We start from the raw sequence: 26,566 nt of genomic DNA, 5'->3' as shown, positions 1-26,566 counted from the left end.
AATTCTTTTTCAGGTAGACTGCCTATTTCCTCTTCATTTGTTAGGTCTGGTGGGTTTTTATCTTGCTCCTTCATCTGCTGTGTGATATTCTGTCTTCTCATTTTGCTTATCGTACTGTGTTTGGGGTCTCCTTTTTGCAGGCTGCAGGTTCGTAGTTCCAGTTGTTTTTGGTGTCTGTCCCCAGTGGCTAAAGTTGGTTCAGTGGGTTGTGTAGGCTTTCTGGTGGAGGGGACTAGTGCCTGTGTTCTGGTGGATGAGGCTGGATCTTGTGTTTCTGGATCTGGCCCCGCCTCTGCGTGTAGGTCGCCGGAGGGCGCCTGTTCTTCACTCAGACAGGACGGGGTTAAAGGAGCAGCTGCTTCGGGGGCTCTGGCTTACTCAGGCCAGGGGGAGGGAGGGGTACGGATGCGGGGTGAGCCTGCGGCGGCAGAGGCCAGCGGGATGTTGCACCAGCCTGAGGCGCGCTGTGCATTTTCCCGGGGAAGTTGTCCCTGGACCCCGGGACCCTGTCAGTGGCGGGCTGCACAGGCTCCCAGGAGGGGAGGTGTGGAGAGTGACCTGTGCTCGCACACAGGCTTCTTTGTGGCGGCAGCAGCAGCCCCAGCGTCCCACGCCCATCTCTGGGGTCCGCACTGATAGCCGCGGCTCACGCCCGTCTCTGGAGCTCCTTTAAGCGGAACTCTGAATCCCCTCTCCTCGCGCACCAGGAAACAAAGAGGGAAGAAGAAGTCTCTTGCCTCTTTGGCAGGTCCAGACTTTTTCCCGGACTCCCTCCCGGCTAGCCGTGGCACACTAATCCCTTTAGGCTGTGTTCACGCTCCAGTCCTCTCCCTGCGCTCTGCCCGAAGCCCGAGCCTCAGCTCCCAGCCCCCGCCCGCCCCTGCGGCTGAGCAGACAAGCCTCTCGGCCTGGTGAGTGCCAGTCGGCACCGATCCTCTGTGTGGGAATCTCCGCTTTGCCCTCCGCACCCCTGTTGCTGCGCTCTCCTCCGCGGCCCCAAAGCTTCCTCCCTCGGCCACCCCCAATCTCCGCCCACGAAGGGGCTTCCTAGTGTGTGGAAACCTTTCTTCCTTCACTGCTCCCTCCCACTGGTGCAGGTCCCGTCCCTATTCTTTTGTCTCTGTTTTTCCTTTTTTCTTTTGCCCTACCTAGGTACGTAGGGAGTTTCTTGCCCTTTGGGAGGTCTGAGGTCTTAGGCCAGCGTTCAGTGGGTGTTCTGTAGGAGTTGTTCCGGTAATTCTTTCATGTGGTATTTACATCAGGGGATCTTGTTTCCACCTCTACCTCTTTACATCCAGTTTCCCCTGTACCTTTTAGGTAACTATTTTTATTTGGGTAGGTGTGTGGGTGTGTTTGTTTTCTGGGTTTCTTCATGTAGCAAGAAGAAAATAGAAAGATATATTCTTATTTCTCCACTCCTCTTCATACACACAAGGTATCATACTGTATATATCATTCTGTATTTTGCTTTTAATGTTTATATAGGCTATCTTGGAAATTTTCCATTTCCACATATAGCATGCTTAAATATTCTTTTTTATAGCTATAGATTCCATTGTATAGATGTACTATAGTTTACCAGTTAAATTATGGTATACCAAAAGTAGGCTTCCTTGATCAAAGAGAAATTTACATTTGTAATTTTGATAAGAAACTTTCAAATTTTGCTTCACAGGTTTTGCTTAGTCTTGCACTGCTGTCAGCAGTGTATGAGATGCCTATTTACCATAGCCTCATCAACAGAGTATGTTGTCAGACTTTTGTATTTTTGCCAATGCGATAAATGAAAGATATTTTGGCAAGTTTGAGTTTGCTTTTCTCTGAGGTTGAACACCTTTTCATAAGTTTGAAGGCCGTTTATATTTCTGTTTTCCTGAACTGTCTTTCATGTCCTTTGCCCGTTGATCCTGATCTCAATTTTTCAGGAGCTCTTTATATATCATGAAGATTATATGCCTCTTATATAAGTTGCAAATATTTTTTTCCCAGTTTGCATTTGTCTTTTGACTTTGCTTGTATAGTCATCCCTCAGTATCTGCAGGGGATTGTTTCCAGGACCCCCTGAGGATACCAAAATCCTTGGATGCTCAAGTCCCTTATATAAAATGGCATAGTATTTGCATATACCTATGCACATCCTCCTGTATACTTTAAATCATCTCTAGATTACTTATAGTAGGCAAATTTAAGTTTTGCTTTTTTGGAACTTGCTGGAATTTTTTTCTGAATATTTTTGATCCTCAGTTGGTTGAATCCATGGATGTGGCACCCACGATATGGAGGGCTAACTGTAGTATGTTGTGTGTGTTTTGCCATCTAAAAAGTTCTTAGTTATGTGTAGGTGAATTTAACATTTTTCTTTTATGGCTTCCAGACTTTGCATCATAGATTTATCAGCCTTCTTCACTTGAGGTTATAAAGGAGCTTGCCATGTGTTTCTTCCAGTTCTTTTATGGTTTGTCCCCTCCTTCCTTCAACATTTAAATATTTGATCCATTTGGAATTTACCCTAGTATACAGTATGTAGTATGGGTGAACCTTTTTTTCCTAGATTGGTTCCAGTAGTTCCAACATCAGTTATTTAAAAGTTCATCTTTATCCTATTTCAGATGCTGCCTTTATTTGATTTTGATTTTCTTTATGTGTTGGAGTCTGCTTTGGTCTTTCTGTTTTATTCGTTGATCTGTCAGTCTGTTGAACAGGTATCATGAAGGAACAAAAATGAGCCTACAGAAGTGAATGAAGGACTGATAGGTGACTTCCCCTTGGTGATAAGAGTGGAAAACCAAATTTTTGCCTACATATACACCTTGGAATCAACCTGTTCAGAGAAGCATAAGGGAGCATAGCTATATTAGAAGATGGCATTACAGGAGTGCATGAGGGGAATTACCAAAGGAACTGGAAGGTTGATAGCCCCAGCCCATTGATGACCTCGTATGCCATATTAAGGAATTTGAATTTTGTCCTATAAATAACTGGAAAATTTTGAGAAGACTAATGAAATATAAGGTTATATCTTAGAATGGGATTCTAAATCTGAGTTCAGTGGACTCCTCAGCAGTCCATAATGGGCTTGAAATTTTATGTTCCAGAGAGAGTATCTAAGGCTTTCATCAGGTTCTCAGAAGTATTTGACACACACATGTTAAGAATGCCTTCTTTAGAAAGATTTCACTGATAACATGGGGATAGGATAGATTGGATGGGGTTTAAAACTAAAGATAAGGTTGCCAATCAAGAAGTTTTTGCTTTAGAGTAGGCAGAATATGAGTTGCAGAGGGAAAACGTAAGCTTTCCCTTCTGTTCATTATTTCTGGAAGGTACGGCCATTTCTCACGATTTGCAGTAGTTATGTTCTATACATTCCCTGCAAACACTGAATTAGTGAATACTGAACCACTGCTCCTAGGAGAAATGCAGAATTACTGTTATAAATGAGCCAAAGATGGCCTCTGTATATTGGCCCCTAGATTGTTTATTTCTTCACAGCCGACTGGGGTCCATTAGCTTAAAAGTCACCTGGCACTTGTCTACAGTATGAGAGCTAGAAAAAGAAGGCAGTGTCACCTTGATTAACCTCAGCTGGGAAAGTATGCCTTGAGCAACTCAAATTTTTCAGTCCTCTGCGCATGTCTGCAAAAGCACTGCAAGTATTGATTTTGGGGTTACAAATAAATTTTAGCAAACAGACAAATTTGCAAAGGCAGAGTCTATGAATAAAGAGGATCAACTGTACCAATCCAGTCTCTTGAATATTTCCAGTGATGAACCTACTCCCTCATGGTAAACTTTTCCCTTGCTGGATAGTTTTAACGGTTATATTGAGCTAAAATCTGCCTCCTGTGTTTTCTAATCTTAGGTCCTAATTTGGCTTTCTTGATTGTTCCCCTTTAATATACTGTTTGGATTCAGCTGTCTTATATTCATTTTCACTCCATTTTCCCCCTCTAGCATAAGTTTCTCAATTTCTTTGGAAACTTTTGGTTTTCTAAGTACTTTAGTGATTTAAAAGAATGAAACCTTTAATTTTGTTATTAACTAACATTTCCTCTGTCTGCACTCCCCTCCCCCCATAAAGACTGACCAACCTGAACTCCCATTGCTTCACTTTAGTCTACACTGTGTTTGTCAGTCCTTTTTCAGTTTAAAGTTATTCGGATTAATATCTGGGGAGATGGGTCACTGGCAGAAAAGGCCAGGATAGAGCTAACTTCAAATATACAGAAAGATTCTTATCTCTGTTGTCAGTGCCTCTTTTCTCCCCTCTCCTAATGTCATCTCTACTTCTCCTTAGGTTGGCTTCATTCTGTAGCCAGGTTTCCTCAGTGTACTAGGGAAGATGGCCGTTAGGGACTCCAGATTTCTGTCCTTTTGGATTTAACTACAGTAGAAACAGAAACTTCTCTCAACCAGTGTCCATCTGTCAGTTAAGGAAAGAATTCTGGTACTGTTTGGGTCATATATCTAGCCCTGGATTAGGGATGTGGGAAACTGATCAGCCAGCTTATATCATGTGTAGCCAGAAAAGTAGTGAGCCTTGTGATTGATGGCCTCTCCAGAACCCTGTGGTTTTTAGGGAAGGGTGGGTTCCCAGAGGAAATAGCAGTGCTAAACAACTAAACAGCAAATATCAACTGTACACATTAAGACAGGTATTTTCTTCTGCTATGTTTAGGATCAGTAAGACATCTCTTAGGGATCATCATTATGATTGAAGGATTAGAGTTTTCAGCTTTGAACAATGTTGGATCAAAATTGATTTTGCTTTAAATGTTGACATCTATTATTTCTCAGTGGTGAGCACATAAGGATCTGTAGTATTTTCTGTTCTTTTATATGTTTAAGATATTTTGTAATTTTAATAAAAAACTAAAAATTAATTTTGCTTTAAGTTGGTGAGTAATAATAGATACTTGAGTCATAATTTCCCATTAATATTAAGTTAGTGAAATAATTTTCTGACATAGTAATCCATATGACATTTTAAAGGTGTTATAAAGGTAAATTATTGGTTTTTTTTCAATGATGTGAAAAATATATAATTTATTTCCTTTACCTCATATCATATGTTTATGATACCATAGGTACCTGCAAGGTGTGGAGTTACAGTCCGGGACAGCCTAAAGAAAGCACTGATGATGAGAGGTCTAATCCCAGAGTGCTGTGCTGTTTACAGAATTCAGGATGGGTATGGTTTGTATGTGATGTGAAACTTTGTTTAAAAAAGGAAAAAAAACCCTCAGACATGAAATTTTGGGGTTTTCTGTAAGATCTTTACCCAGACCTAGGGTATTGAAAATCAACTTCAGGAAAAAAATATTAATACTAAGTTAATTAGCCTAAGGAAATCTTGTAGGCCCTTTGAGGAGTTAACATTAGATAATTCCTTGTGATGATAGTGTTTGTTTCTCTGATCAAATGACTTTGTTTAGAGTTTGAGATTCTTAAAATTTTTGAACTGTTTTTTATGTGTCTTATTTGAATAATGGACTCTTTCCCAGTCCTTTATTTTTAATATAAACTCATAGTTTCACAAAAGACTTACCAAAATTAACATTTTATATTGAATTATTTTTCAGAAAGCATCTAAAATTTTGCCATGAGCCCCCCAACCCCAATTTTGAGTCCCGTTTTTTTAAAACAAAAAAAAAAAGTCTCCTTTTTGGGGCATATTGTCCCTTGAGTACTCTTTTTCTTTGAATGGGTAGGTAAATCCGTACCTGTGATTTTTTTTTTTTTTTTTTTTTTTTTTTTGGACCCCAGGAACAATCCATTTTCTGCTGTTGTAGGTCTTTTCTGGAGCTGACTTGAAGAAAAGAGTACATCTCTTTACCCTGCTGTTTGTCCAAGAGTGATACATTTATTTGGGGTAAACTTAAAAATTAATTTATTGCCATTTAAATTTCTAACGATGGAAGACCAGGGAGCCAAAACTCCCTCACCATTACTAGCCCCTCAATAACCAATTTTCATATCTTCAGCATGAGGTTTATGAAGATCTTTAGGTATGATAACCAAGAAAGGCTGTGTCTACACTTTTCAGAGAGAAGAAACCAATTGGCTGGGACACTGATATTTCCTGGCTTACTGGAGAGGAATTGCATGTAGAAGTGTTGGAGAATGTTCCACTTACAACACACAACTTTGTATGTACCTTTATATTTTTTTTAATGTCAAAAATCTTCAAGTTCTTGTGAATGAATTTTTATGTAGAGAATATGAAGTATGGATGAATAATTTTGGCATTGATATTTTACCTAAGTTGAAAATCAGTTCTGTTATTTAAAAAAACAACACATATTTAAAGAGTTTTATTTTGATCATTATACTTTATTTTTAATTTAAAAAGTAATAACATATATGTATGTATATAATTGACTCACTTTGTTGTACACCTGAAACTAACACAACATTGTAAATCAACTATATTTCAATTTAAAAAAATTCAAAAAGTAATAGATATTCATTATTGAAAGAAAATTCTTAAAAATTTGAGTGGTACGAAAGTATATCAAGTAAAAACATGAAAGTACCCTACCAGAGGTAAACAGTTGTTAATTGATTATTGTGTAGTCTTCCAAAGTCTTTCTGTATATAAAACATGTGTCTGTGAACCCAAAGTTTTCTCCTTTTTTTTCTCCCTTCCCTTTCCTTCATTATTTTCCATTTTTTCCAACTAAAAAATGGAATCAAGTTTTGTATGATATTCTTCATTTTTTTTTTAAGTTAAACAAAACATCATGGGCATCTTTCCATGTCAGTACACCTAGCTTTATAATGATTGCATAATAGTCCATAAGAATATAAATTCAGTATATTTAACCATCCCTCTTAACAGACATTTAAGTTTTTAAGAAATCTGTTATATACATGGTAAATAGACTCTTTCTTCATACATCTTGACACACTTGTGTAAATGTTTCTGAAAGATAGACTAATGGAAGTGGAATAGCTTTCCTTGAGGACTGAAGAAAGATAGATGTTAAAGCTCTCCTTCAATACTTCTCCCTTTATCTGGTTTTGCATTTGCGAGAACCTAGCCTAAGCTAAGTGTCACCAGCATGAGGCCTGGAACAGTGGAACCTCTCTACCTCAGAGATAACGTAGAGGGTACAGTTCCAGAGCTTGAGAACCTGTCCTCTAAAAGAGTAGGCAGGAGCCAAGATTAGAGTGATCTGTAAGGCAGGAATGCACTTCTTACTTTTCTATATATGGAATTTGGACCACAGTTTATTTTTCTAGATGGATAGTTATTGCTACCCTTTTGGCATCAAGTGTTTTCCCTTGTGCCTTGTTCATTAGTACAGCTGGGCTCTTTTGATTTCCTGGGGGGTGTTAGTGTTTTGGAGGCTCCATTAGCGGTGAATAATGAGATCAAGTTTGTGCTTCAATAGATAAGGTATCTTTTGGAGGAGTGTAAGATAAACCTGATGCCACTCAGATTTACTGTGTAGCAGATAGTTTTATAATGATGAGATAAGGAGCTCACTACTATTGACTTTTTTTTTAAACCTGTAGAATTTTGAGAGGATAAATCTTAAGATTTTTTATTTAAGTTTTTAGGAATTAAAAAAAGTACTCTTTTTCTTATTCTTCTTAATTAGAAATTGGATATGAGGAGGTAAAAGAAGATCTAAGTTACTAACCTTAAGCAGTGCCTCAGGAAGGTCCTTGCCACAAGAGGGTAATGAAAGCAAACTGCAGGTTAGTTGCAGAGTATGGAAATCTTCACAACACAGTTGGAGAGCTGCCAGTTAATATTTGTTGAGATCTTTTCATTTGCCAATATTTTGTCTGATCTGGGGATATAACAATTAATAAGAAAACAGTATCCCTGCCTTAGAGTAGAGAGACAGATGATTTAATTAAAAATTTTCATAAGCACTCTTAATTACTGTGTATGTTTAAAGTGCTATAGATACACAGAGTAGAGATTCCTAACCTGGCCTTTGAGGAGTCAGGAAGTTTTCCCAAAGGAAGAAATATGAAAGCTGTGGCCTGATGGATGAGGGAAGAGCAGATGAAGAGTGAAGGGAAGAGTACTCTGGACAGGGACTTCCCAGGTGGCGCAGTGGTTAAGAATCTGCCTGCCAATACAGGGGACACGGGTTTGAGCCCTGGTCCAGGAAGATCCCACATGCTGTGGAGCAGCTAAGCCCGTGCACCACAACTACTGAGCCTGCGCTCTTGAGCCCGCACTCTGCAGCAAGAGAAGCCCGCACGCAGCAACGAAGAGTAGCCCATGCTCACCACAATTAGAGAAAGCCCATGTGCAGCAACAAAGACCCAAAACAGCCATAAATAAATAAATAAATATTTTTTAAAAAATGAGTACTCTAGACAGAGGGAACAGCAAGAAAGCATGTTACAGTTTTGAAAAGGAGTTTTGAAAGGAGTTCAGAATGGATGATACAAAGTTGGAGAGGTGGCTGTTAGAGTGTAGCGTGTATATGGGTGGAGTAAGCTCATGAGAGTTCTTGTAAGCTATGTTAAAGATTTAGACTTTTCCCTAAAATCATTGGAAATTTAATGATTATAATAGGCAGGGGAACAGTGTGATTAGATTTGTGTTTTGGAATGATTGCTCTTAGTGTCATAGAGAGGCAAGAGTAAGCCTGTGTTCTGCTTAGAAAGGTAAAGAAATCCTCTCTCTGCTTCTCTGGGCTGGCTTTTGTTGACTACTGGAGGAAGGCTGCTTATGCCTCCTGGTTTCATAGTCTGTTATAAAAGCGATTCCTGCATCCCAGGAATCCTTGAGAACTGGCAGGGGGCAGGGAAGGTAGAGAAACAAGATTAAAAACAGATGCCATGTGTCCAGACCTTCCCATTTTCTATAGGCACTAAAGTTAATGTCTTCCCTCAGACAGCCCCACACCTTACAAATTAATGCATGCAAATTACCTGTTCTATGGCCCCCACGAGTTTACCATCCATGTCTTGAATTCCAAAATAAGCATAAGTTGTGGCCCAAAAGAAAAGATATACCTTCCTGTACCCACCTTTATTGACAAAGGTATATTCACAGATAGAGGTATATGTCACTTACTCAATTTATGCTCAAATGCATACCCACTTTTTCTCCTGCTCAGGTGTTTTTCTCTCCTTTCTGCTTTCCTCCCTCCTGCCCTCCTTCCTTTTCTCTCTTTTTTCCCCCTTCCTTTACATACAGAAACAACCAGTTACACAGTTTTCACATATAATTCAGTGACAGGAAGAAAGACTGCAACTGAGTAGATTAAAGAAGGAAGAGAAATTAGGGCTTCATGAAAGTCTGCAGATTATTAGGCGATTGAGAGTATGAGTAGTTAGCAAAAAGGATAAAGTGACTATAAAATACTGATTCCTGTGAATACGTTTTGTATTTTTCTGTGCTCTAATTTCCAGAGATTATGCTAGCAATATGAAAAGATGCTTGCTTTAGTAAATAGTAGCCACATAAATATTAAAGAAGATTTTCTAATTGCTTTTATATCCAGAGACAAATGGAAAAGGAACAAAGCTAAAAACAGTCAGTTGCTTTCTTATATCCCCTAAAAAGTGATACATAGACAAAAAGGTGAAGAAAACAAGAGCTACTCTTAAAACTATTTAAATGTTCTCAAAAAGCCAGAATGGATGATGTGCCAAGATATCATTTTCTTGATGAAGTATTATTTTTAATAACATTTTATCGTGTTAAATATGTGTTTATTGAAAACAGTTTGATAAAGTGGGTGTTGAAATCAATTTAATGGATCATGAAAAGCATTTACATGCAGTAGAATGGATTAGAAAATTCTGATATGCATTATGTATAGTTAGAGTAATATTATTATATGAATACAGGTGTGTCCTGGATCATGATGTATTTTTCTCACTATTGTGTGTGATTAATGCTGTCTGAAAAACTGAGATGAATTGAGAATATACAGCAAAGAACAAAGGACAAAATAGAGTCACCCATGCTCTCATCACTCTCAAATAGCCATTGTTAACATTTTGTTATTTGTTTATCCTTTTTATGTTTTCTGCTTATATATACAAACCAAACAGTTTTAAACAATTTCTGGTTTTGTTCGTTATCAAGATAGAGCTTCCCTGGCACAGTTCTGTTTATGTGACCCATGTTTGGCTTCTGACATGGAGTTCTTACACGTTGCCTTTTAAGTTTCACACAGAGGAATGTTCACAGATACATTTAGGTGTTCTAATCCTCTAACAAACTGATAATTTGTTAAAAGTAGTTCTTACCTTCTTTTAGGTGATTTTCCTGTCCCTTGTCCTAAGTTAGCAAGTTTAGGTAGGGTTGATCTGATTTTCATATAATTATAAACTAGTTTTTTTCTTTTATAAAGTCTTTTTTACATTTTAATCAAAGTATATTACATTTTAATCAAATGTATATTGTTTTTATGATAGTGCAGAGGGGTTTACAAAAAAAAAAAAAATCACCTGTTGCCCTATCCCTTGTTAGCCTCTAATGCCACTCTCCAGGGGAAATCATTCTTTTTTTTTTTTCCTTTTTTTTTCTTTTAATTAGATCCCATTTGTTTATTTTTGTTTTTATTTCCATTACTCTAGGAGGTGGATCAAAAAATAATTTGCTGTGATTTATGTCAAAGAGTGTTCTTCCTGTGTTTTCCTCTATGAGTTTTATAGTGTCCAGTCTTACATTTAGGTCTCTAATCCATTTTGAGTTTATTTTTGTGTATGGTGTTAGGGAGTGTTCTGACTTCATTCTTTTACATGTAGCTGTCCAGTTTTCCCAGCACCACTTATTGAAGAGACTGTCTTTTCTCCATTGTATATCCTTGCCTCCTTTGTCATAGATCAGTTGACCATAGGTGTGTGGGTTTATCTCTGGGCTTTCTATCCTGTTCCACTGATCTATATTTCTGTTTTTGTGCCAGTACCATATTGTCTTGATTACTGTAGCTTTGTAGTATAGTCTGAAGTCAGGGAGTCTGATTCCTCCAGCTCCGCTTTTTTCCCCCAAAACCACTTTGGCTATTCGGGGTCTTTTGTGTCTCCATACAAATTTTAAGACTTTTTGTTCTAGTTCTGTAAAAAATGCCATTGGTAATTTGATAGGGATTGCATTGAATCTGTAGATTGCTTTGGGTAGTATAGTCATTTTCACAATATTGATTCTTCCAGTCCAAGAACATGGTATATCTCTCCATCTGTTGATATCATCTTTAATTTCTTTCATCAGTGTCTTATAGTTTTCTGCATACAGGTCTTTTGTCTCCCTAGGTAGGTTTATTCCTAGGTATTTTATTCTTTTTGTTGCAATGGTAAATGGGAGAGTTTCCCTAATTTCTCTTTCAGATTTTTCATCATTAGTATATAGGAATGCCAGAGATTTCTGTGCATTAATGTTGTATCCTGCAACTTTACCAAATTCATTGAATAGCTCTATTAGTTTTCTGATGGCATCTTTAGGATTCTGTATGTATAGTATCACGTCATCTGCAAACAGTGACAGTTTTACTTCTTCTTTTCCAACGTGTATTCCTTTTATTCCTTTTTCTTCTCTTGATTGCCGTGGCTAGGACTTCCAAAACTATGTTGAATAATAGTGGTGAGAGTGGACATCCTTGTCTTGTTCCTGATCTTAGAGGAAATGCTTTCAGTTTTTCACCATTGAGAATGATGTTTGCTGTAGGTTTGTCATATATGGCCTTTATTATGTTGAGGTAGGTTCCCTCTATGCCCACTTTCTGGAGAGTTTTTATCATAAACGGTGTTGAATTTTGTCAAAAGCTTTTTCTGCATCTACTGAGATGATCATATGGTTTTTATTCTTCAATTTGTTAATATGGTGTATCACATTGATTGATTGGCGTATATTGAAGAATCCTTGCATCCCTGGGATAAATCCCACTTGATCATGGTGTATGATCCTTTTAATGTGTTGTTGGGTTCTGTTTGCTAGTATTTTGTTGAGGATTTTTGCATCTGTGTTCATCAGTGATATTGGTCTGTAATTTTCTTTTTTTGTAGTATCTTTGGTTTTGGTATCAGGGTGATGGTGGCCTCATAGAATGAGTTTGGGAGTGTTCCTTTGCAGTTTTTTGGAAGAGTTTGAGAAGGATGGGTGTTAGCTCTCCTCTGAATGTTTGATAGAATTCACCTGTGAAGCCATCTGGTCCTGGGCTTCTGTTTGTTGGAAGGTTTTTAATCACAGTTTCAATTTCAGTGCTTGTGATTGGTCTGTTCATATTTTCTGTTTCTTCCTGGTTCAGTCTTGGAAGGTTATACCTTTCTAAGAATTTGTCCATTTCTTCCAGGTTGTCCATTTTATTGGCATAGAGTTGCTTGTAGTAGTCTCTTAGGATGCTTTGTATTTCTGCGGTGTCTGTTGTAACTTCTCCTTTTTCATTTCTAATTTTATTGATTTGAGTCCTCTCCCTCTTTTTCTTGATGAGTCTGGCTAATGGTTTATCAGTTTTGTTTATCTTCCCAAAGAACCAGCTTTTAGTTTTATTGATCTTTGCTATTGTTTTCTTTGTTTCTATTTATTTCTGCTCTGATCTTTATGATTTCTTTCCTTCTGCTAACTTTGGGTTTTGTTTGTTCTTCTTTCTCTAGTTCCTTTAGCTGTACAGTTAGATTGTTTATTTGAGATTTTTCTTGTTTCTTGAGGTAGACTTGTATAGCTGTAAACTTCCCTCTTAGAACTGCTTTTGCTGCATCCCATAGGTTTTGGATCGTCGTGTTTTCATTGTCATTTGTCTCTAGGTATTTTTTATTTCCTCTTTGATTTCTTTAGTGATCTCTTGGTTATTTAGTAACGTATTGTTTAGCCTCCATATGTGTGTGTTTTTTAAGTTTTTGTCCCTGTAATTCATTTCTAATCTCATAGCGTTATGGTCAGAAAAGATGCTTGATATGATTTCAATTTTCTTATATTTACTGAGGCTTGATTTGTGACCCAAGATGTGGTCTATCCTGGAGAACTTTCTTTGTGCACTTGAGAAGAAAGTGTAATCTGCTGTTTTTGGATGGACTGTCCTGTAAATATCAATTAAATCTATCTGGTCTGTTGTGTCATTTAAAGCTTCTGTTTCCTTATTACTTTTCATTTTGGATGATCTGTCCATTGGTGTAAGTGAGGTGTTAAAGTCCCCCACTAAAATTGTGTTACTGTCGATTTCCTCTTTTATAGCTGTTAGCAGTTGCCTTATGTATTGAGGTGCCCTTATGTTGGGTGCATAAATATTTATAATTGTTATATCTTCTTCTTGGATTGATCCATTGATCATTACGTAGTGTCCTTCCTTGTCTATTGTAACATTCTTTATTTTAAAGTCTATTTTATCTGATATGAGTATTGCTACTCCAGCTTTCGTTTGATTTCCATTTGCGTGGAATATCTTTTTCCATCCCCTCACTTTCAGTCTGAATGTGTTCCTAGTTCTGAAGTGGGTCTCCTGTAGACAGCACATATATGGGTCTTGTTTTTGTATCCATTCAGTGAGCCTGTGTCTTTTGGTTGGAGTGTTTAATCCATTCACGTTTCAGGTCATTATCGATATTTATGTTCCTATTACCATTTTCTTAATTGTTTTGGGTTTGTTTTTGTACGTCCTCTTCTTGTGTTTCCCACTTAGAGAAGTTCCTTTAGCATTTGTTGTAGAGCTGCTTTGGTGGTGCTGAATTCTTTTAGCTTTCTCTTGTCTGTAAAGCTTTTGATTTCTCCATCGAATCTGAATGAGATCCTTGCCAGGTACAGTAATCTTGGTTGTAGGTTCTTCCCTTTCATCATTTTAAGTATAACATGCCCCTCCCTTCTGACTTGTAGAGTTTCTGCTGAGAAATCAGCTGTTAACCTTGTGAGAGTTCCCTTGTATGTTATTTGTCATTTTTCCCTTGCTGCTTTCAATAATTTTTCTTTGTCTTTAATTTTTGCCAATTTGATTAATATGTGTCTCGGTGTGTTTCTCCTTGGGTTTATCCTGTATGGGACTCTCTGCACTTCCTGGACTTGGGTGGCTATTTCCTTTCCCATGTTAGGGAAGTTTTCAACTGTAATCTCTTCAGATATTTTCTCTGGTCCTTTCTCTCTCTCTTCTCCTTCTGGGACCCCTATAATGCGAATGTTGTTGCATTTAATGTTGTCCCAGAGGTCTCTTAGGCTGTCTTCATTTCTTTTCATTCTTTTTTCTTTATTCTGTTCCACAGCAGTGAATTTCACCATTCTGTCTTCCAGGTCACTTATCCGTTCTTCTGCCTCAGTTATTCTGCTATTGATTCCTTCTAGTGTAGTTTTCATTTCAGTTATTGTATTGTTCATCTCTGTTTGTTTGTTCTTTAATTCTTCTAGGTCTTTGTTAAACATTTCTTACATCTTCTCAATCTTTACCTCCATTCTTTTTCTGAGGTCCTGGGTCATCTTCACTATCATTTTTCTGAATTCTTTTTCTCGAAGGTTGCCTATCTCCACTTCATTTAGTTTTTCTGGGGTTTTATCTTGTTCCTTCATCTGGTGTATAGCCCTCTGCCTTTTCATCTTGTCTGTCTTTCTGTGACTGTGGTTTTTGTTCCACAGGCTGCAGGATTTTAGTTCTTCTTGCTTCTGCTCATCCTCTAGAGGATGAGGCTATCTGAGAGGAAATCATTCTTAACTTTCAATGGTTTCTGTTTCAAGTTTTTCTCGTGATTATTTTCATATTACTAAATAATAACTTTAAGCTACAATTTCTTACTTTATCAGTTTTAGACATTTACTTATGGCCAGTTCCATAGGGAATTAGATCATTTGTAACATTACAGCCTTCCTCCTCTTTTCTCTCCTCCTCTGAAGCATTTTTGTTTTTTGTGGGTTTTCTGGTTCCTCTATTGCATAACCTTTGTAACTTTAAGTATGCCATTGTTTCTTGTTCTGTCAACACCAGTAAGCATCTGTTAACTCCTTTCTTTGTAGAGTTATTGAAGTGTACCCTTATTCTGTCTTTCACCTGTTTCTTCCTTCTCCTGCCATCTCTGCTTTTACTTTTATGTAGTAAAGCATGATATTCGTTAGTGTTTTATTTATTTTCCATCTTCTTGACTTCTGAGTTTAATTGGTTAGTGGGTGGGAGATAAATACATGTAGTCCATCTGTTATCTTGAATCCACTGGTTTTCATTTTAGTATCTTAGTGTTTAAGTCAGTTCTCATGATGTAAGCATATTAAAGATTTGTTATTTTAATCAAGAGTAAATAAGTTGATTTCTAAAAAGATTCTTACTAGTTTTTGAAATCCTCTACGATGTTTTACTTTGCAGGTACGGAAAACTTTTTTCACCTTAGCATTTTGTGACTTCTGTCGAAAGCTGCTTTTCCAGGGGTTCCGCTGTCAAACATGTGGTTATAAATTTCACCAGCGTTGTAGTACAGAGGTTCCACTGATGTGTGTTAATTATGACCAACTTGAGTAAGTAATCAAAAAATTTTTCTTTTCTGTCTTCCACTTTACATTTAACTTTTCTTAATGTGAAACTAGTATGTCTTAGAGTCTGTGGAAGTTTTCTGCACAGAAGAGTTGTTACAGGGAACTTTTTGAAGTGTGGCTAGAGAGTAATATGTAGTATAGCCAGTACTTCTCTCTCAAATTATAATTCTGGTTTGCTGTACATTTCATTTATGTTTTATATTCTCTTTTAATTAATAAAGATCCCTTGCCCATAGAAATCACTTTTCGATGGTTTTTGGGTGTTTCAATTAAATTAACCATTATATTTTTGGACCGCAGATTGGGGAATCTGGTTCTGTCAGCAATTTTGTAAATTAAGTGCTCTCTCTCTCTCTCAAAGTTAGCGTGCCTGTCTGTCTGTCTCTATCTCTCCCTCCCCCCCTTCTTCTCTTACTCCTCCCTCTCTTCCCCCTAGTCCCTCTCTTCCCCCTATTACCTCTCTCAATAGATTGAGTCTATTTTAATCTTTTTTTGTGTTGTTACTGCTGCTAGTAAAACTCTTATTACTTTTTTTGATTACTTGAGTAGAGGGAATTCAACTCTGTATTTTAAAGTATATCATAATGATACAACCTAATTTTTAGCAGTAGATACATTTTCTTCTAATTCCTTAACCATAAAGCATGATTTTTCCCCTCTACTATGTAGAAATTTGCTGTATAGAGCAATTAGTTTTAGATTCTGAGCTTGCCTTTGAAAGTACAATATAATTTTTTTACAATAAGCCTTTAGACAAAAAATACAACTAATTGAATTTAACAATCCTTCCTGAAAATGGAATTTGATCTCAGACATTTTTGTTAATTCTTTAAGGTATTCTGGTATATGAAGCTTCTGGGTTTTGCACAAGTTAGGTTTGTTTTTGTTTTGTTTTTCTTTTTGCCTCACAGTTTGCTGTTTGTCTCCAAGTTCTTTGAACACCACCCAGTACCACAGGAGGAGGCCTCCTTAGCAGAGACGACCCTTACGTCTGGATCATCCCCTTCTGCACCCCCCTCCGATTCTATTGGGTATGATTTGATTCCTGCTGTTCAGTGACATGCTATTTGAGCTGATTTCTTTGGAACTTTTGGTTAATTATAAACCTTTCCAACATTTGGATTGTTAAATTAAGGATTTTTTTTTTTCAGGTAACTTATCACACCAGTCAGCTAATTTACATACATTTGGTACAGATACACAGGGTTAAAGCTGACATAGACTGTTTTAGGACCATCCTTGAAAAAAAGCAACAGATAATTGAGAGTCCCTGCCTTGTGCTCATTGCTTTATTTTTAATATCAGATATAGAAGTATATGATTTCCATTTAGAAAAGTAACATTAACGTATGAGATAATGGCCAACGACTTAAAAATAGTATATAATTATAATCTACAATTTATGATATATGATTTTAAGCTGTGTGATAAATATTATCATGTTTACAGGAGAAGAGAGAATAGTGAGAGAGGGCAGTCAACATTTAATCAAGAAAGTGGGATTTGAACTGGACCGTAAAGAATTCTAGAATCTGAATGAGCATAGGAAATAAAAGCATGGTGATGGTGGGGGCACGGGAGCAAGGGGAGAAGGGAGGTACAAGCAGCATATCTTCATCTTCTAGTATACCCATTTTCTTTAGATTTGCTAATAAAATATATTAGATTTAATCCAAGTTTTTGTTTTTCTTACTTAAAGACCAATGTCCTTTACATACATATTTCTGACTTATTGTGTACTACATGTTGCTGTCATAGTTTTAATTCAGTAAGTTTCAAGAATGACTTGCTATCACTACACCAGATCAGTTTTGTTAATTAGACTACCCTATTCAGTTGTAGTAAATTCAGGCTTTTTCCACTTCTAAGTTCTAACTTAAAGTATGTTACTGCTTTGAGACTTTAAATGACCTGTAAGTAGTGTTTAAAAAGTCAGTGCACTTTCCAAAACTTTTAAAAAGCTAATATTGTCACTTTTACGTTCTTCTTACCTGGCTCCCAAAATCCCTTGCCAACTGCTTTTATTGGCTGTCTGAAGCAAAAATAAAGACAGCTTTGTCACAAACTAAATATTTCTCAATTATCAGAATAAAATGGACCAGTAGAACATGCTAATTTTCTTAAAGGCCAGTTCCATCAGCCTTACCTATAATTCGTATTGGTTTATAGCAGTTTTTTGAAGTACATAATATTTTATTATTTTTATTTCCCTTCTAAGTGGATTCATTTAGATAAAGTCAAAATTTCTTTCCCTACCCTTAAAAGTGTGCTTCAAAGAAGCACAAATTCTTGTTCAGATTCTATTAACATATTTTATTTAGAAGCTTTTTGTCACTATTTGGCTTCTTTGGCTGTTTCAACCTTTATCTAGTCCTTTTCTACTGTATTTTCTTCTCATTCCTCTCTAAACCCTCTCCCGTCTTAAAAATGTCTTTTTATTCCCTCAACATTGTCTTTCTGGCTGTCTTATTAACCACTAGATAAGGCTGATTAGTTATAGCGTTTGCATAAGATGGAGTGCAACAATAACCAATCTCTGAAGAGAGGCTGTTAGCACTGAGTCATTCATTGGTCCTGATGGAGCTCACTAAGACAGTCACACCTCGTCAGTCAAGTGACACTCATTTCTTAGCTCCCTAGGGTATTCCTTCTGAGGGGCACAGACTTCTCACAGGTGTTTACAATCTATTCTCAAAACTTTAATGTGCTCTGTGAGTGCCAGGTTCATTTTGGGAGCAGTGAGAGATCATAGACTTTGTTATTTATCCACGGTACCAAAATAGGTCACTCTGTCACCTATTTTGATGGTTTCATCAAAAAGCAGTTGTTACAAATATTTACTTTAATGCTTAATATATTATTTTCCTGTGTGTCTTGTATCGATTATTGATCATGGTAAACATTTCAAAATATGAGAGATTGATACTCTGAGAATCATCTTTTGAATTTGGAAATGATCTTTTGCTATTATTGTTCAGGATTTTAATTCAACTCTTGTATAAAGCAATAGGTATATCTTTTAGGTCCTGAAAAACACATGTATGTTTTTAAAAGATTTATAATTTCCTAATATTGATACTTCCCATAAAAATTTCATTTTAGTAACTTCAACTATCAAGAAATGGCAAAGGTAGAAAAATTGGCAGACATTATTCAGTCAGTGCCTACCTAGAGCATTTTTGTATAACTTTAAAGGACAAGAGTTTCTTCAGCTGATTAACAACAGGTAATTTTTAGCCATTTGTAGATTTCTCTGGAGTTTTCTGGATAAGAATCAGTGTTCTTATCATTGATACTCCCTGGAGTGTCTGCTTGAGCCAAGCAGCTTTGTCAGTGTTAGTTGCAAGCACGTATTAGTTTTTTAAACTAACACTTTTAAAAGCCATTACTGCTGGATTTTTAATGCTTTATTTTAAAGATTTTATTTGAGAATATGAAAACAAGAAAATCTTTATATCATCCATTTGTCTATGTTATTATCTCTATAAAGTTGCTCTGAATCTTATCTTCCAATCACTTGATTTTTCCAGGCCCCCAATTCTCACCAGTCCGTCTCCTTCAAAATCCATTCCAATTCCACAGCCTTTCCGACCAGATGAAGATCATCGAAATCAGTTTGGACAACGAGACCGGTCCTCATCCGCTCCAAATGTGCATATAAACACCATAGAACCTGTCAATATTGATGTAAGTATCCAGCAGTGCTCGAACTTAGAAAATTCAAGTGTGTTTATTTTTTCTGCTACATTTATAATATAGATCAGAAATCAGTGCCATCTTTCATTTATCACAGTTATTATAAGTGATAGACTTTTCATGAATTACAAATCAGAAAAGCCTTTTCATCTTCTCTGATGGCATAAAATATTGAACTGGCACCAAATTATAGAGTTATTCTCATTTTTTTTTTCTTATGACACCATCTCTGTAAAAGTCTTATCTTCATTTATTTAACAGATAATCCACTTGACCATTTTGGGGTAAAGAAAAAATAAGAATACACTTGCATATTTCCTATTTAGATCAATTTGAAATCTTTACCTAAATTTCTAAAAGTTTAACTTTGAGTTAAATAACCCTTAAGGACTAATCATTACTCTGTACTTCTCATGCAAAGCTACCTTTTACCTTCTTTACTTTCTTGAGTATACCATTGGATTCCATCTCTACACAAATCAATTATTTTAGTCTCCTTCTGGGGCTGGTCACTCTTGAATTTTTTTACTTTCCCGGTTTATCTTACATACTATAAGTTAATTATGTACATTAGTGTCACTTCTTCGATTTGACCTTAACTCCTGGACAGCAGAAACCATTCCTAATATAGTTCCCTAACATAGGAACTATTAGGTGTTAGTTGGCATCTAACATAAGAGGTCATCAAAAAATATTTGTATTAGTAAAAGGGTTAGAAGACAAAACAGAGGTCTGTTTCCCGTAATATAGACCAGGGATCAACAAACTCTTAAAGGGCCACATAGTAAATATTTTAGGCTTGTGCGTCATATGATCTCTAATGATAGCTGTTGAACTCTGCCACTGTAGTGTGAAAACAGCCATAGATAATACATTTTAAACAAATAGGTGAGGCTTTATTCCACTAAAACTTAAGTAAAGCAGGTGGCCAGCCCATTGTATCTTGCCAGTCCCTGATATAGACAAAATAGAAGGAAGAGATGAGAAAAAAGATGAGATATGCAGGATCAGTCCAGAAGGACTGGTTCATTCAGCTATCAGTACATCATCTCAGTAACTGAGTTACTGAAGAGAATAAAGAGCCCTTGCTATCTGAGCTGTGGTGGGGTTGGGATCACTTCTCCCAGAATTTGTACTTTAGGATAAAAAATGTGGGTTATCCTCAGTCTCTGTCTGTAATAAGCAACAAAACAAAAAAGCCACCAAATTTGTTTGCCTTGGAAAGTAATTATATTTAAAAAGGAATTTGAGGGCTTCCCTGGTGACGCAGTGGTTGAGAATCCGCCTTCCGATGCAGGGGACACGGGTTCATGCCCCGGTCCGGGAAGATCCCACATGCCGCGGAGTGGCTGGGCCCGTGAGCCATGGCCGCTGAGCCTGCACATCCAGAGCCTGTGCTCCACAATGGGAGAGGCCACAACAGTGAGAGGCCCGTGTACCGCAAAAAAGAAAAAAAGAAGGAATTTGAAACTGTTTCCCCATGTAAGCAGGATACTGAAGTTACTGAGGGGTCATGTGTATGTTAGAGGACAGGGGTTGTTCTCCTTATACCAGCAGCATTCCTTATGTGAGTCCTCATAAGGTTGAGTAAAGAAGCAAAAATTATCCTAACAGGAAAATAATCACTAATTAACAGACTCCCTTAATATTAGTCTCCACTCACATATCCCTCCCCATTTAATACCAGCTTGCATTCTGGCCCTTTTCCATCACTATCCAACATTTCAGTGAAAACATAAGGCAGATTGATTGTGAATCTGACAACAAAAAAAAGATTTTAAGGATTTTATGAAGACAGTGAAAAAGTCACTTGGTAGAACTACTCAAATCTTATAAAATCATTGAGAAATAAGGGTACAGCAGAATTAAATTAGTCCAGTTAACAGTAAAAGAGAGAAAGTCTATAAGGATGACAAGAGAATAGGCTTTTCAAGTGAAAATGATTTAAATATCATAGGATTGATGAAGGCCTTTGAGGGAATTGATGAAGTCCTTTAAAATTTTTATAAAAATGATTATGATTGTGATGTAAAAGATGAATATGAAATTAAGAATTTCAATTTGTGCTGTCAAGTTTGATATTATTACCAATGAAAACGATTTTTTCTGTATTCTAAGGATTAGCATACTGTTGAAATTATAACTTAAAGTTTTGTTGAATGTAAAAGAAAATAAACTTTTTATAAATCTTAATTTCATTTTTCAAGATACATTCCCAAGTCAGACTTTCTTCCTGTTTTTTACTATGAAATTTTTTCTCTATTTTTATTGGATTCATTTAAAGTAGCCTTTTCTTAATATCAATTTTTCTCAACTAATAAGGCCTTCTTCTATCTGGCCAGACCTGAATACAAAGGAAAAAAAAATAGGAGAGGGAAATATGGAAATAAGGAGATTGTGTGAAATAAATCAAATCTTATTTTTACGTTAGATCTATTGTCAGTATGTTCAAAGTTGTTACCTTTGTATTTACTTTCAAAACTGATGTTCTTTTAGACTATTTCTCTTTATGTCTTAGTGTTATTAAGTTTCTCCTATTCTCTTAGGCTTGAACATTTGGAGTGTCATCTTTATATCTTGCTTCTTCATCTTCCCCTATAAGCAAATAGTCATAAGGTATCACCTTTCCTTTTGATATAAGTCTCAAATTTGTTATTACTACCACCATTTGGGCCCATATTTCTTCACTTGAACTACTTATTACATTAATCTCCTAAATAGATTTCCTGCCATTGATTTCTCGCTGCCCACTTCCATTTTTTTTTTTTAATTAATTAATTTATTTATTTTTTGGCTGTGTTGGGTCCTCGTTTCTGTGCGAGGGCTTTCTCTAGTTGCGGCGAGCGGGGGCCACTCTTCATCGCGGTGCGCGGGCCTCTCACTATTGCGGCCTCTCTTGTTGCAGAGCACAGGCTCCAGACGTGCAGGCTCAGTAGTTGTGGCTCACGGGCCCAGTTGCTCCGCGGCATGTGGGATCTTCCCAGACCACGGCTCGAACCCGTGTCCCCTGCATTGGCAGGCAGATTCTCAACCACTGCACCACCAGGGAAGCCCCACTTCCATTTTTTATTGCTATTATCAGAATAATTTTTTATAAGACCTCTATCATCATCTGTTCCTTTGTTCCAAAACTTTCATTTACTTCCCATTGAAAAATATAAACCTTTTAGCATTTCATTCAGTTTCAGTCATTTCATTCAATTTCAGTCATTATTTGTCATTTATTATTCCAGTAAACCAGATTTAATATTTAATCTGGGATAGGCACTGTGTCAGAATAGGGAATTAAGATGAATTAGCACAGTCTTTGCCCTCAAGGAGGTCACAGTCTAATGGAAATGGATGAATCAGCCATATAAATAAATAAACAAAATATACAGTGATAGTTTATAGAAGGGGATGGTAAACCCTACCTGGTTAAATCTAGTAATGTTTAGCAGAGAAGGGACAACATTTAAGCCAGACTGTAGAAGATGAATAGGAAGGAGTCGGAGTTTATTCAGTGCACTAGGTGGGGGTTTTAAGAAGGAAGGGCATTTGTTAAGGAAATGGTATGTGCAGAAATATAGAAGTACGTTTATGTGGGTTGTAATGAATACTTGGTATTGTAGGAGTTTAGGGTTCAGGAAAAGGGTGGGTAATGGTAGAGGATGAAACTAAGAAGGTAGAATCCACACGGAAAGACATTATGTTATTATTCTGAGGTCACTATAGTAGTTGGTAATAGGGGGTCTGATAAACTGAGTGGGAAAGAAAGTGATCAGCTCTTTACTTTAGAAAGTTCTTTTGAATTAGTGAGAGATTTGATAGGCACGATTGTTAGGATGGATACTGTAAATGGCTACTGTTAATGCTTACTGTGTGCTAGGTACTTTACTAAGTACTTTACATAAGTTTTCTTATTCTGTCCTCACAAACACTTGTGAGTTAAGTAGTAGTATTATCCTTATTTTACTGTTAAGAAAATTAGATTTAGAGATATCAAGAAACTTACCCCAGATCACACAGGTGATAAATGATTGAAATGGGGTAAAACCTGGCCTTTCTTTCTTATCTCAATCACTGTTCTATATAGTAGTAGAGGAGAGAAGTGAAAGAGATGAGAGGTAATAAAAGATAATGCCTAGGGACTTCCCTGGTGGCGCAGTGGTTAAGAATCCGCCTGCCAATGCAGGGGACACGGGTTCGATCCCTGGTCTGGGAAGATCCCGCATGCCGCGGAGCAGCTAAGCCTGTGTGCCACAACTGCTGAGCCTGTGCTCTAGAGCCCATGAGCCACAACTTCTGAGCCCACGTGCCACAACTACTGAAGCCCATACACCTAGAGCCCGTGCTCTGCAACAAGAGAAGCCACCGCAGTGAGAAGCCCGTGCACTGCAACAAAGAGTAGCCCCCTCTCACCGCAACTAGAGAAAGCCTGCGCACAGCAAAGAAGACCCAACGCAGCCAAAAATAAATAAATAAGAAATGGTAATTAAAAAAAAAAAAAACATAATGCCTAGAGTTGTCTGGCTTAAGTGGATAGATAGTATTTATTCTATCCATTAAGACAGGAAATGCCAAAGGAAGAAGAACAGGGTTTGTAGAAATGAAAACGTTAACTTTTATTTTGGACATCTCGACTTTAAGATGTCTGTGGAACATTCCTTGTTTAGAAGTCCTGTAGCAGTTGAAATAAGGATCTTGAGTAGAGATACAGATTTAGAAATAATTAGCCTATTTTTGTCAGTTAAAGTCATGGATGTAAGTGATATTACTCAAAGACTATATGTAAACTGAAAAGAGGGTAGACATGCAACCCCAGTAAACATTAACATTTGAGATACAGGCAGAGACTGTCATTCTCTGTCTCCATTTTAGGCTTCTCTTCCTAACTTTAGCTTCAAATAAGTAAGAGAAAGTAGTGTTGCAGAAGCTAAAGGGAGAAAAGGGGACTTCAAGAGTGCTTAAGTAGTTGATGTCAGTTGCCATTGAGACTCAAATGAGATAAGGACTGGAAATGACTATTGAATTGGGCAATTACAATGTCATTTTTACTTCATTGAGAGCTGTTTTAGAGGACTATTGGAGGATAGCAAAACCAGGTAAAGATGTGGGATTAAGTGCCAATTTTGAGAAGCTTGGCTATAAAGGAATGATGAAAGGGCCATAGATTGAAGCAGAGACTTGAGCATATTTATAACTTCAGGGGAAGAAGCAAGTGAAGAGAGAGGCTAAAAATAACAAGAAAGAATAACTGAGGTAGTAAAATTCCTTGAACTTGGAAGTGATGTTCCTCAGAGGCTATGAGGAATTAAAGATGAACATAGCTAGCTCCGCAGCTCTTTACAGGCAGTATGACCATGGGCAGATGACTTAACCTTGAGGCCTATAGTGTCTACCCCTTGTAGTGATTTGAAAATGCTTATTGTTCTTGGCACAAAATAAGAATTCAAAAATTATAGCTAATATTATTATACAAATGTTTGTAGATATAGAGGCAGAACAGAATGTTCCTTGATAGCTTCTGTTTTCTCTGTCATGCTAAAAAAGGGAAGAGATATAAGTAAGAAAGGAACCCCATAGGAGATTGGCAAAAAGTTTGAAATAGCCAGTATTGGAATGCTAGAAGATCCTATTTAACCTAGGTCACATAGATAAAGATTGTCAAGGAGCTTTAAGAACATATTTGAGATTGGAAAATATAAGTTTATGGTGGTTATTAGCAGTAGGCTGTCTAGAAGACTTTTTTTTTTTTTTTTTTTTGCCACACCTCTCAGCTTGCAGGATCTTAGTTCCCTGACCAGGGATTGAACCCAGGCCACGGCATTGAAAGTGTGGAGTCCTAACCACTGGACCACCAGGGAAGTCCCCCTCTGCTTTTCTTTTCTACATTCCTGTCTACCCCTCAAACCCCAACACTTAGATCATCTTCTTCAAATGCTTCACCAATGGCCAAGTTCTATAGTTATTTATCCTTTGAACTTACATAGCATGAAGAATCTTTTCACCCATACTATTTATTTGGCAATTAACTAAGCAAATTTGGCACCTTTTTTTATTGTTTTCTTAAGCTCTTATTCTTATATCACATAATTTCTATGTGTGTATATCTTTCTTACACTTAGATTATAAGCTCTCAAGAACACAAAGTTAGTGAGACCACCATGATTTTTTATATTTATTGATAGTCACACAACCCCTAACATTTAGCATCTTATTTGGAGATACGAGTATTTGTTGATTATTCTGTAGAAAATGTTAAAGGTTTTATATAATACATTGAACATGACAGAAATACATCTGTAAAGAATGTGCTCTTTGTTTTAGCCTATAAACGAAAAGCTGCCTGTTTGCAAAGAGACTTTGAGCTTATTTAGAGACCTCATATTTAAGTTATACTGGGTAGATTAAGTTCTGTCTGTCAGGGTCCAAATTCCATTGCATTGCCAGTAGGCTCTTCCCCCACTGCCCTGCCCCACGTTGTCTGTTGTAAAAAGCTGTATTTTAATAATAAAGACAAATTTTTTTTCCCCTTCTAGTGTGTCCTTACACATTTATATTTTTATAATTTTATCAGTGTACATTTAATTTTGCATTCTTTTTTATTGTAAACATGTTTTATGAGTCAAGCTTCATAATTGTTTTAGTAGCTACATAATACTTACTAAATTGATACACTATAATTTAGTTAACCAATATGTCAATATGCCTAAAATAGGGAAATAATTTCTGGTTTTTTAGTGTAATGGATAATGTTGCACTAAACATCTTTGTGCATATCATTTTTTCTTCTGAATTATTTCCTTAGGAAAAATTCCCAGAAGTGGAATTACAGGATCAAAGGGTATGAACATTTTATGGCTCTTAATATGTGCCAGTAGAATTTTTTTTAAGAATTAATGCAGCCATTGGTTTTGAATGGCCTGAAATGGATTTCAACATTTCATCAGGACTAATAATCCCTTCAATCTAGGGTTAGGTTGGCGAGTGCTTCAAATTTTTTATTTTATCATGTTCACTAGCTAATTCCATATTCTTTCTGCTTTGTGAAGTAATTTATAAGGCAGGTATTATTTTGAATTAACCTTTCTGTGAATGCTTAGTGGAAAATAAAATGTTATTACTTTCTTACCATATGCTTTGATTAAATATACATTACTATTTATTTGTAGGACTTGATTAGAGACCAAGGGTTTCGTAGTGATGGAGGTAAGTAGTGATTTCAATTTAAAAAAAAAAATCAGGGAAAAATGCAATTGCTTTGCTGCTTGTCTCCTTTATATTTGCTTCTTTCATGAAACACAGACACAGAGAAAAATGTGCAGAGAAAAACCGAAAATTGTTTGCTTTTCTTTAGTATTTATCATTTATCTCTAATAAAATTTTAGAAATAATTCATAGCCAGAGAAATGCATAGCCAGGGAAAAAGAGAGGACATAAAAGGGAGTCTTAAGTGTACTATCTACA

General features: G+C 36.7%; 1 protein-coding gene across 3 annotated transcripts in view; it reads left to right on the top strand.

Moving 5' to 3' along the window:
* BRAF (B-Raf proto-oncogene, serine/threonine kinase) overlaps window positions 1–26,566 on the top strand; it is a gene marked incomplete at both ends in the record, with an annotated part of 154,030 nt that overhangs the window by 80,822 nt on the left and 46,642 nt on the right. For all 3 annotated transcript variants that reach the window (XM_079710944.1, XM_079710946.1, XM_079710945.1), the window contains 6 exons: window positions 5,088–5,191; window positions 6,047–6,149; window positions 15,255–15,403; window positions 16,333–16,452; window positions 18,952–19,108; window positions 26,272–26,308. In XM_079710944.1, the coding sequence (XP_079567070.1) occupies window positions 5,088–5,191; window positions 6,047–6,149; window positions 15,255–15,403; window positions 16,333–16,452; window positions 18,952–19,108; window positions 26,272–26,308 (670 nt within the window). The remainder of the gene's footprint in view (window positions 1–5,087; window positions 5,192–6,046; window positions 6,150–15,254; window positions 15,404–16,332; window positions 16,453–18,951; window positions 19,109–26,271; window positions 26,309–26,566) is intronic.

Source organism: Hyperoodon ampullatus (assembly GCF_949752795.1).
Source record: "Hyperoodon ampullatus genome assembly, chromosome: 9".
Classification (NCBI taxonomy): Eukaryota; Metazoa; Chordata; class Mammalia; order Artiodactyla; family Ziphiidae; genus Hyperoodon; species Hyperoodon ampullatus.
This window is presented reverse-complemented; position numbering and strand designations above follow the sequence as displayed.